This window comes from Rhinolophus ferrumequinum, chromosome X, assembly GCF_004115265.2.
Source record: "Rhinolophus ferrumequinum isolate MPI-CBG mRhiFer1 chromosome X, mRhiFer1_v1.p, whole genome shotgun sequence".
Lineage (NCBI taxonomy): Eukaryota > Metazoa > Chordata > Mammalia > Chiroptera > Rhinolophidae > Rhinolophus > Rhinolophus ferrumequinum.
This window is the reverse complement of record NC_046284.1, coordinates 81,371,744-81,383,081: the sequence shown is the minus strand read 5'-3', so window position 1 is coordinate 81,383,081 and position 11,338 is coordinate 81,371,744. Positions and strand designations below refer to the sequence as shown.

The window sequence follows — 11,338 nt, the reverse complement described above, 5'->3', positions numbered from 1 at the left end:
CTTGACTTGGAAAAAGTCCCGCCTGTTCCCTAATAAAGTCCTGTTCCACTTCCCCAGTAAAATCTTTAAAAAAAGGTAAATAGGCTTTCATTGTACTACCCTTTCAACTGCTCTGAATTTTGAAAAATGAAAATTTGGGGAAAATATATGCATATAAAACAATACATATTTTGCAAGAATACATATAGACAAAAGATATACATAAAACACTTTAGAATGGTTGTGTACATGAGGGAAATAAGAGTGGGAAGTGGAGATGAAAGTGAATTTAAAAATAGCAAAAACCTCCCTAAAGTAATACATATTCATGGAATATGTGGAAAACACAGATAAGTACAATTAAGAAATCTAAATTCACTGATAACCTCATTTTCTGTCAGTAGTTCTCAAAATATGATACCTGTACCACCAGCAGCAGCAGCAGCAGCAGTGACAACTTCACCACCATCATCATCATCATCATGATCACCATCACCACCACCACAACTTGGGAACTTGTTAGAAATGCAAATTCCTGGACCCTACACCAGACCTACTGAAACACAACTCTGGGCGTGGGGCCCAGCAACTGGTGTTTTAACAAGCCCTCCCAGTGACTCTGATGCTGGCCAAAGTTTGGGAACCACTGATCTAGATTTAACCACCATTAATTTTGTTGTAGATCCTTGTGGTCTTTCTAAAAAAAAAAAAAATTATGAAATCTTTCAGGCATGCAAGTAACTATAGAGAATAATGTAATACACACCCATGTACCTACTACCCAGATAAACTATTAAACAATCAGTTTAAGTCCCCTGTGTATCTCTCTCTCATTCTGTTCGTTTTCTTCCCCAGAGGAAATCCCCATTCTGCGTTTAGTATTTAATTCTCTTGTAAAAATATTTTTATATATTTGTATAAACAAAAAGTTGTTTTCTAGATTTAAAATATATATATAAATAAATGGTCTCATACTTCATGTATCTTTCTACAACTTGTATTTTGTCTCAGCATTGTATTTTTGAAATTTATCGGGGTTGATACATGCAACTCTCGTTCATTTTTCACTGCTGTATAGTATTCAGTGGTAGGGGTATACCACTATTTATTTATTCATTCTGTTGGTTAACTTTTAGATTGTTCAGATTTCTCTATTACAAACAGTTGTGCAATGCATATTTTTGCACATGCCTCCTTGAACATATGTATAAGAATTTCCCTAGGACTTAAAGTCTAGGAGATGGATATGTACCGGGGGTGCCAATAAAAGATATACAAGTGGACACTTAGGTCAACATTGCCCAAGCAGTAGTTCGCTGTAATCAGAAGTGTCTCGACACTGATGGTAACCACTTTGAGCACTTCTTGTAATTGCAGAAGTCAAATGTGACTTGTATTCACCTTTTGTTATTGGTATATATTGAGTATTATTTTAATAGTTTTCCTTTCTTAAAATGTGTATACATTTTTTTTTGGCACCCTCTGTATATGTAACTCTAACAGTAGAATTGCTGGGTCCCAGGGCCATCTTCAACCATTCTGGATATTTCCTAATTGTTTTCCAAAGTAGTAAAACCAATTTTCACTTCTATCAAAGATTTCATTACAATTGTTTCCTTATAGTTTGCGCTTTTGATACTTCAAGAAGTCCATCCCTGTCTTAGGTCACAGATATTCTCCACCCTCTTATGTGATAAATAAGTAGGGATCCAGTTTTATTTTTCTCCTTATGGTGAGCCAAATTTCCCAATGCTGTCTATTAAAATGTCCATTTCCCATTGATTTGTGGTGCAGGCCTCTACTTTCACCCATTTAACAAACATTTGCTGAAGCCTGCCTTATACCAGTCTTGTTGAGGGATCAAAGATATATGGCACCTAGTTTTAGGGAGTTCACTCTCCCCGTGGAGATACAGCTATGTAAATATTACAGTATTAAGTGATAAGGGCAACAAAGTGCTCTGGGTTTCTAGGTCAGCTGGGAAAGTTCTTAGAAGTGACAAGGGTTAGGTTTTAAAAGAAACAGGGAAGACTTTCGTATCCGCCCCATCCCGAAGTTTAGGCTAGAGGAAGAGCTGGAATTAAACTGTCATGAAGAAGACATTTTTCAGACTAACATTTACTATTTTTAGGGGGAGACCTCATTCTCCTGCCAGGTCAGGAGCTCCTGGAGAGGGTTTCTGAAGAAACTCTTACTTGCCTCCACTCGAGATATAAATTCATTCCCTTCTGCAGACACCGCTCCGGGACATGAGGGAAGGAGGGAGGAGGGGAAGAGGGCAAACCGGTGGAAGAGGCTTCTACTTGTGTGGCTGCTGGCCCTGGCCGTGGATCTTAGCTTCTGCAGAAAGAGCTGGGAGTGGCTGCCTACGGGTTTGTCTGGGGCCCTACGAGCCGGGAAGGTTGTTGGGAACAGCAAACCAAGTTACTTCAGGTGGGGAAATACTCGGCAAGACATGTGACCCAAGCAGCCATTTTCCCACACCCTACCCGTCGCCATCTTCCATTGTAGACAAAGGCATTGACCCCCACCCTTGTCTGATGCGGTCATGGTGATCGTCCGGTCATTAAGTTTCGGGAACACGCAGATTTAAGCCCAGGCAGAGGACCGCAGAGAAGATCTTGGTTTCAAGTAGGTTACATGGCCGCACCAGTCAACCCGCCGCTTCCCCCTCCCCCTTAACTCTCCCCGTCCCCACCTCCCTCTTCCTCTCTCGACTTCATTACCTTACAGGACAGCTGGGAGGCGGGGCCAGCGCGGCCGCTGGGAAGGGACCGGCGGGCGCGAGCCGTCAATCCGAAGCCCCGCCCCCCAGGCGCGCAGCAGGCGGAGCAGGCGCAGGGAGGCTGGGATCCGGAAGTCGGAGCCTAGCGGCGCGAGCTCAGCCTCCAGGCCGAGCGTGCTGTCGTGCTATCCTCTCCTCTTAGATCCCCGCCGGAAGTGGAGGTAAGGGACGACTCTCTTTTTCTCGTGGTGAGCGTTCTCCCAGCTGGCCGCGCGGTAAGGGTCGTCTATTTGAGGAGAAACCAGAGGCGCCCTTCACTTTGGAATAGAGAAGTAAAGAGCCGGCTGCGTTCCAGGGTAAAGGGCCCAGATGAAGGGCAGGGCACGTGGACATGCGCCCAAATGCATTCTTGCGGGGTAGTGGGGCACGGTTCCACCCCATTCAGACAGGTATAGACTCCTCCACGCTGTGTAGAGTCGTAGACTCCGCTGTGTGGAGAAGCGTCGAATGCCCTCCTCCGTTCATGAAAGTGAGGTCCCATTCCGCACTCTCCGTGTTTAGAGAGGCGTCGATCCCCCCCGTATAGAGACCTAGCCACCGGGTCCCCACAAGGCTGACCGGCGCAGACCTCCACCGGCGCTAAGGCATACAGAACTGCCTTGACGCATCTTTTCCCTTAGAATAGAGGCTTTGATGTATTACCGCCTGCTTCACCGCCTCCCGCCCCACCACTGGTATAGAGAAGCTTAGAAACTTAGTAACAGAGGGAGGGAAACATTCTTCTCTCACTGCCTTGCCTGGGTGTAACTAATTGACGGAAGCTCCGCCCCCGCTCCTGCGGAGATGGCAGGTCGCCCCTCCCGAAGTGGTTGGAGGTACAAGCCTCAGCTTACGGAGAACCGTGCAGATTTCCCCCTCCTCCTAGGGTAGAGTGAGTACACATTGTGAAAATCAGGCCCGACCCCGACCCCTTTAAGGAGGTGCTGGTTTACTGAATTTGTAAAAGCCGGACCCCAAAAATGCCCGGCGGCAAACTGCAGTAGACCTTAACCCTTAAAGAGACTGTCAGATCGACCTCTTTTGGGGCTCCCAGGGGAGAGGGGTTTAGATTTGTCCCCCTTTTTCAGTAGATACAGATCATTCTCCCCCCCCCCCCCCCCCCCCCCCCCCCCGATTTAGAATCATCAAATGTAGCAAAGCAGAGACTACAAGGGAACAGTTAGGTGCAGCTCCCCCTCTCCGCAGTGTTGAGTAGCAGTGACATCACTGATCACACCCCGCAGTAGCGGTACGTGCCTATGGGCTTCCCACTTACCCAAGGTAGAGGAGCTCAGATCTATTTTTCTCCATCCAGAAACACAGGACCCTTCCCTACCAAGTGTAAGGGCCAAGCCATTGAATTTGTAACTGTTGCGGTGCCCCACCCATGCAGAAAACCAGAGGTCCTAGTACCTTTGATGTTAGTGCACTGCTGATTTCAACCCATATAAAAGATGAACAGATCGTCCCCATCCCACCTCCCATGGAAGGGTCTAGAATAGTCCACAGCAGGCGACATATAGACCCCACTCATGCAAAACTGCATAATGCCCCCCCTTTCTTAGTGTGGCACAAATATTATCTTGTAGTAAAGACAGTCATATCAGTCCCCTCACATCCCTCCCCAGGGTAAAGGGCTCCAGGACCACGCTCTGTACAACTCAGAGATGTACAGACCTGCTCTTCTCTTCCATGCAGCAGAGATGCACACAGCCACTGTGCCAGTTTCCCCAATTCCTCTGCACCCCCAGAGTAGAGGGACAGAGGGCATCTCCTCCCTCCCAGTCACCAAGGAACTGACCCCAACCACACATACAGGCACAGATTTTTCCCCCCTTTCCCCAAGATTTTGCACTGACCTCAGTCCACATAGACACACAGATAAAAAAACTTCGTTCTGAGATCCCTTTTCCGAAGGGTAGACACCTGGGACCTGTCTTTCCCCACCTTTCCGGGTAGATGAGACACAGAACCCCTACTTTGGAAAAGAGGTACTATTAATACCTTATATAGAAATAGATCACCCTTGCATATCCCCTCCCTTCATCATAGAGAGGTTCAGTGCTAGTCCTTTACTTAGGATATATACAGGTTGGAGGATTGAAGACCAACGACCCCATGTGATGCATTGAGGCACTGACTCCACCCAGGAAGAGAGGTTTGGACCTAGCCTTCCTTTGGGTAGTGTGACACTGCCTTGCCTGTGTAGACTCAGCCATACCAGGCCCCAGCTTTACTATAGCCCCTTCTTCCAGTTCTTCTAATTGTTAGGGCTTCCTTATCATGTTCTTTAACACTTTATTTGGCCTTTTGGGGGCTCAGAGGAGGCTTGTGGCATTGTGGCTTCCTGCTCCTGTCTTCAAGTTAGTTCTCCCATTCCAACAGGAAGAAAGCCTGAAGATTTGAACCTACCTCCTTTCAAGCTGGTCATCATGATGAAACTTAGACACAGTGAGTTTCTTTTACCACCCCCATCCCAATCCTAAACTTTAATGAATATTTATAGTGTTTCACAGCAACTTTAAGATATTTGCCCAGCATGTACCAGATCACTCTGCCTTTTACCCCAACTTCCTTGTAAGGTAATGCCCTCCTTATTTTACATTCCCATTTTACAGGAGAAACTGAGGCTCAGCAAGGCTCAGCAAGGCTCAGCAAGGTTACGTGAATAGCAGTAAATACCATATCACGCTGCTTGGAACCCTAACATGCCCTAACATTTTTCTTTTTAAGTGGTACCATTAAGTTCGTACCATAAATTGTATCAGTGGTTAGGAGAATGGACTCTGGAGCTAGACTGAGTTTGAATCTTAGCTCTTCCACTTACTAGTTGTGTGGCCTTGGGCAAGTTACTTCACTTCAGTCTCCTTATTTACAAAACGGGGTAATAATGGTATTTACCTAATAGTATCTACCAAATAGTGTTGTGAGGATTTAATAAGTTAAAAGAGGTAGGATACTTAGAGCCTGGCACTGTGGATGGCACACTGTGGATGGGTAGACTAGACAAGAATTATACAACCCCAGTAGCCCCATATTCTGTGTAAATGGTGGCCCTGCGTATGTAGGACTTGATGAAAAAAAATTCAATACATGTACTTTATATAAATCATAAAAATGTCATCGTGAGTCAGACTTTGGTATGTTAAACAAATAATCATTTTTTTCACTGTAACAAGAAAAACGAAAAAAATCAACTACACTCTAAGAACATCAAATATCAGCTGATAATAAAATTATTGATAGTGATGAAAAAGACAGTGATTAGCTGGCCTAATAGAATACATGCATACGAAAGAACCCTGGCAGTTTAAAACAATGAGGAAGTATTGTATGGAAAGATTATATGGAAGACTGTATTGTATGGACAAACTATTAAATGGAAAGATCTCCAGGATTTGTTAAATGGAAAAAGCAAGTTGCCGGCAGGTAGTTACCTTCTGTGGGAGAAAATGGGGTAAATAAGAATATTCACGGGTGGCCCGTTAGCTCAATTAGTTAGAGCACGATGCTCAGCTCAATTAGTTAGAGCACGATGCTCGTAACACCAGGGTTTCCGGTTCGATCCCCGCATGGGCCAGTGTGAGCTGCGCCCTCCACAAGTAGATTGAAACAACTACTTGACTTGGAGCTGATGGGTCCTGGAAAAACCCACTTAAAATAAATTAGAAAAGTTAAAAAATATATATTTGCATTTGCATAAATAAAATGAATGATGCACGATAAACTGAAAAAATGGTTTCTTGTTATGGTGAGGACTCTATAGTGGCCAGGATAAGTGTGGGAAGGAGACCTCTCAAAGTACACCTTTTTATTTTGGAACTCTACGACCTATTAAAGAGCAATCATACAATAGTCACATTAGTGGGGGAAATGGTGAACATTAAATTCAATAGAAAAAACTTTACATGTGCACACAAAACAAAGGCTTTCACTGGTAGGTAAATGGCAACCAAGGTACGTAATGATGAGTCTAACTGGGATGATTGCAGAGGAAGATGGGGAGCGGTGCCGGGTGGTGCAGCTAGAAATACCTTGGACCCAAATGGTAAGGATGGTGATTAAACCTGGGAAGTTATTGAGGAGCCCTACAAAGAGTGTTCAAATATGGTTTCAAGTGTTGTACATTTTTGAATAATTAATAAGGGGGGTGTGTTTCAATACTTAAAAGATTTACAGCCATCAGTGATTGGTGGCATAGGTGTATAACCCATTGTAATGACAGACCGTGAATGTAAACTGCACAGAGAGGGAAGGGGGTGCCTGATGAATAAGGAACAGTGGCGTGGAGGCTTCAGTGTTCTGGAAGTCTTTAGGAGGTTGAACAAATGAGCTTGAAGATAGTTGAGAGGGGTGTCTGAGACTGCTTTCTGAAGTCCAAGCAGTTAGAGATAATGATCAGTGTCACCATGCCAGTGGGTGGGCAGGTGGCTGCATGGACTGGGGGCCCCTGGAGGTGAGGATGTCGAGGGAGTGGGAAATCTGAATGTTGGAAGGGGCCCAGGGATTGCTAGTTACCCAGGTTGATGATGGCAGGAGTCGGGTTGAAAGCAAAGCTCTGAGCCAGGTGCTTCAATAAATGAAGAAACGTGACTCATAGGTGATAGGCATAGCAGTGGTCTCAAAAAGAGCAGGATTTCCTCCACCTCCCATTTTTTCCCTTTATTAACAAGAGGGAGAAATAGTCTTGGTTTGGCAATGGTGAGTCCAGAGGACAGCTCTACCTACTGGCCTCAGGGTATTCATCGGTCAGAGAGAACAACAGCCACCTTTCCAGAGGCCTGCAGGTGAAGCAGTGTCCTCAGAGCTGAGTCTCCATTAAGGCAAGAGGTCGGGGAACTTCCCAGGGAGAGATGGAAGACTTAGGGGAGTGCTGATCTCCCAAGTGGGAGTTTTAGAGGGCATAGTGGGAAGTTTGAAGCAGGGGCAGAGGGACGATGGTGGGGGGTAGAATCAATGCCAGGCTGGGTGGACAGGGATGTAGCGGGGTGAGAGTATGGGAGATGATGGGTGAATGAAGAGATCTGCCTTTGAGTGGTGATGTGTGAGAGTTTATGGATGGAGACATTGAGGCTCAGAGAGATTTAATAAAATTCTTTAAGAGATTTAAGAAAATTCTTTAAGCTAGGTAGGTAGTTACTGAGCCAGACCTAGGTCTGGCTGGCTGCAAAATGGTAGCTGTTTTCTTTCTGAAGGTGTTAAAACATGAACAGTGGCTCCTGGGAGCTGCAGTGCCATGAGTGATAACTGCACCCTTCCCTCTTACCCTCTTCCTTCCTGCCTTCTCTCAGAAGCAGATGTTTTCCCCCTATCTACGTGATGTATTTTCTTTCATTGTGTGCCTGCATCCAGCGCAGGCTCTCAGTTTCCAGGGAAGTTAGGCAGATGGAAATTGTTGAGTAAAATGGCCAGACCTGGTTCATTCCAAACCTCACATTCTTTTCATTACAACATAAGTACTTTGGAAAGAAAAGGAGACTTAAGGTCTTTTTTTGTTGTCGTTGTTACAGGAAAATTCAACCCATTCACATTCATTATGATAACTAATATGTTTGGTCTAATTCCTACCACTGTATTTTATATTTTTTGTTTGTTTCTTTTTATTCCCTTATTTACTTACTTTTACAAAAATTGATCAAGTTTTTAAAAAAATCCTCTTAACAGTAATTGAACTTATGTTGGTAAGTACATTTATATTGACATCAAACATAATTAAACTTAAATTTCTCTATCTCTTTACCAAAGTTAAATAATTATTTTTATCCTACTCTTCCAAAGTGAGACTTTTAGCATGCTTTCATAGTTTTGCTTTTCTAACTCTTATTGCTTGAATCCTGGGTTTTGTTGAAATAATTTGGTATTTTAGTTCTGACCTATTTCCTTATGCTGTGCTTCCTGGACTTTAAAAATAGTTTCTTCATACATATCATAGTTATTAGTCATATTACTAGCAATTTTTCAGATTTACTGGTAAGTTTTAATAGATTTCCTGCTTACTATTATTTGTTTCCTTTAGCTTGAGATCTTTATTTTGATCTAATTTTTATTTTTGCTGGTGTACTTCCTCAAGTAGTTTTTACCAGAAAGGGAATAGAGGTGGTAATCTTTGCACATCTGAAAATGTCTTCACATAAGAGTGATTTATTGGTCAGGTATAAGGATTTAGTTTGGAACACAGCCCCTTTTTCCAGAACTTTGTAATGGTTATTCTTCTGTCTTAAGTGTTTAGAGTTGTAGATTTGAGAAGGCTGTCTGCTTCTCTCGTCTTTGTTAGAAACTCCTTGTTTGGGTTTATAAGATTTTTCTTTTTCCTTGGAGTAATTGCCCTAAGAATTTTTATTTTTATTTTCATTGGGGAATATTGGGGAACAGTGTGTTTTTCCAGGACCCATCAGCTCCATGTCAAGTTGTTGTTTTCAATCTAGTTGGGGGGGGGCGCAGCTCAGCTCCAAGTCAAGTTGTTGTTTTCAATCTGGTTGTGGAAGGTGCAGCTCACTGGCCCATGTGGGAATCGAACTGGCGACCTTGGTGTTATGAGCACTGCGCTCCCACCACTGAGCCAACTGGCTGCCCACCGGTGGTGGCTCAGCTCCAAGCTCACACCATTGTTTCTTACTGGCCCATGTGGCAGTCGAACTGGCCACCTTGGTGTTATGAGCACTGTGCTCTAACCACTGACCCAACCGGCCGTCCTCGCCTTAATAATTTGCAGTCTGGTAGTTCCCCCCTGCCCCCTTATCCGTGGCTTCATTTTCTGTGGTTTCAGTTGCCCACAGTCAACTGCGGTTTGAAAATAATAAATGGAAAATTCCAGAAATAAATGATTCATAAGTTTTAAATCGCACACCATTCAGAGTAACATGATGAAATCTCATGCCATTTCAGCTTTGTTCCACCTGGGACGTGAATCATCCCTTTGTCCAGTGTATCCATTCTGTATATGCTGTCAGTCACTTAGTAGCTGTCTTGGTTATCAGATCGATATCGTGGTATTACAGTGCTTATGTTCAAGGAACTCTAACTTCATAATGGCCCCAAAGTGCAAGAATAGTGATGGTGGCAATTTGGATATGCCCAAGAGGAGCCATAAAGCGCTTCCTTTAAGTGAAAAGGTATATACTCATATGTATAGGACAAAAACAGTATATTTAGGTTTTGGTACTATTCGTGGTTTCAGGTATGCACTAGGGGTCTTGAAACATACCTCCCGTGGATAAGGGGGGACTACTGTAGTATTTAATTTCTCTGTTTCCTACATTAACTCTGCTTTAGTGTGAACCACATGAGGTGATTGGGGAGCCTGTTTTGGTAATCTCAAGCTGCTCCTATATTTGTTTGTATATACCCTAACCTTCCAGAATCTCCCCTTCTAGGAATTCCTTTAGCCCCATTGCAGGTGGTGTGAATTAAGGAAAGCCATTCTTCCCCAAGAGGCCAGCTGTGAAGGGGATGACAGATGGGACTTCTCATTGAAGAGGGGAGAGCGATCTCTTAGGTTTTTAGGCTTTGTTAAGGCGTGATTGGAGGAGGTGGGCTCTCTCCTCCTCGTATTCAAGGGAGGCTGCAATTTAGCTGAAGAGGGCACCTCCCTTTGGAAGCAATGGCCTGAGCAGGGTCGGCAGGAAGGGGCAGTTCTCTCCCCATGTGCTGAGGGCATCTACCCTGGCTTAGCCAGCTGGGACTCTTCAGGTCACCTTCCCATGCTGCCAGCTCCCCACCTCAGCCTGCCCCACACATTATATCCAGTACTTTCTCTAACAGTGTTGATGCCATCTCTATGTCTGTCTTGTGCTGGGCCTAGACAGACATACATAAGTGTCTGAGGTGTCCTCAGGTTCCCAGTGTGGCCTGGCCTTGATTAAGGTGTCAGCAAATGTTGGGTAGCTGGATGATGGCTTTTTTTTTTTTTGTAGAAAATAAGAAGCCAGGTAAAAGTTCCAAAGGTTGCAAGAAGGTAAGTTGGCCCCACCCTCAGGTAAGGTATACCCATTGTTGGGGTAAGGACAGAACAGGTGGCCTGCCCTAGAAGAGGCCCACAAAACCTAGTAGATGTTGGGTGACTCTAGACAGAATACCGCATTGGACTCAGTGGATCTGGCTTTCCTTCCCTCTCTGGGTGGCTGCAGCAGAGAATCAGCAGCATTTTTTAAGTTTACACCACAAGCCATATACTGCTCTGTGCTTGATTTGCACTGGTAGGGATTGTCATCATTCCATTTTTTAGATGAAGAAACTGAGCCTCAGTGAGAAAGTTGCTAGGTTCAAGGTAGCATAACTGGGACTCAACCTGTTGAGTCCCAAATCCCTGTCACTCATGGAGAGGAGGAAGTCCAAAACATAATCTTTGGCCTCAGCTCCTGGATTTGGTCCTGCTCCAAAAGGTGTGGACAAGTAAGGCTTGGGCCAGAGCAGTGGTTCTCAAATATTTAGCATGGTTAAAGTTCTCACACTTCAACCAGGCCTCCAGAATTATCTGCAGGCTGGTTAAAACATAGATTCTGGGCCCCACCCCCGAGTTTCTGATTCATTGGGTCTGTCATGGCACCCAAGAATTGGTATTTCTAACAAGCCCCAGGTGCTGCTGTTGCTGCTGCT

The 11,338-nt window shown here is 44.5% G+C and overlaps 1 protein-coding gene across 2 annotated transcripts in view; it reads left to right on the top strand.

Moving 5' to 3' along the window:
• The first annotated feature begins 2,489 nt into the window (after positions 1–2,489).
• The window catches only part of GNL3L (G protein nucleolar 3 like), a 28,203-nt gene continuing 19,354 nt past the window's right edge, over positions 2,490–11,338 (top strand). The window contains exons 1-4 of one of the 2 annotated variants that reach the window (XM_033103408.1): positions 2,490–2,610; positions 2,713–2,925; positions 5,129–5,194; positions 10,657–10,697. In XM_033103408.1, the coding sequence (XP_032959299.1) occupies positions 5,176–5,194; positions 10,657–10,697 (60 nt within the window). In that variant the 5' untranslated portion in view covers positions 2,490–2,610; positions 2,713–2,925; positions 5,129–5,175. Of the gene's footprint in view, positions 2,611–2,712; positions 2,926–2,945; positions 3,061–5,128; positions 5,195–10,656; positions 10,698–11,338 lie in introns of those variants that run through there. The other variant, XM_033103415.1, reaches the window with a different exon arrangement.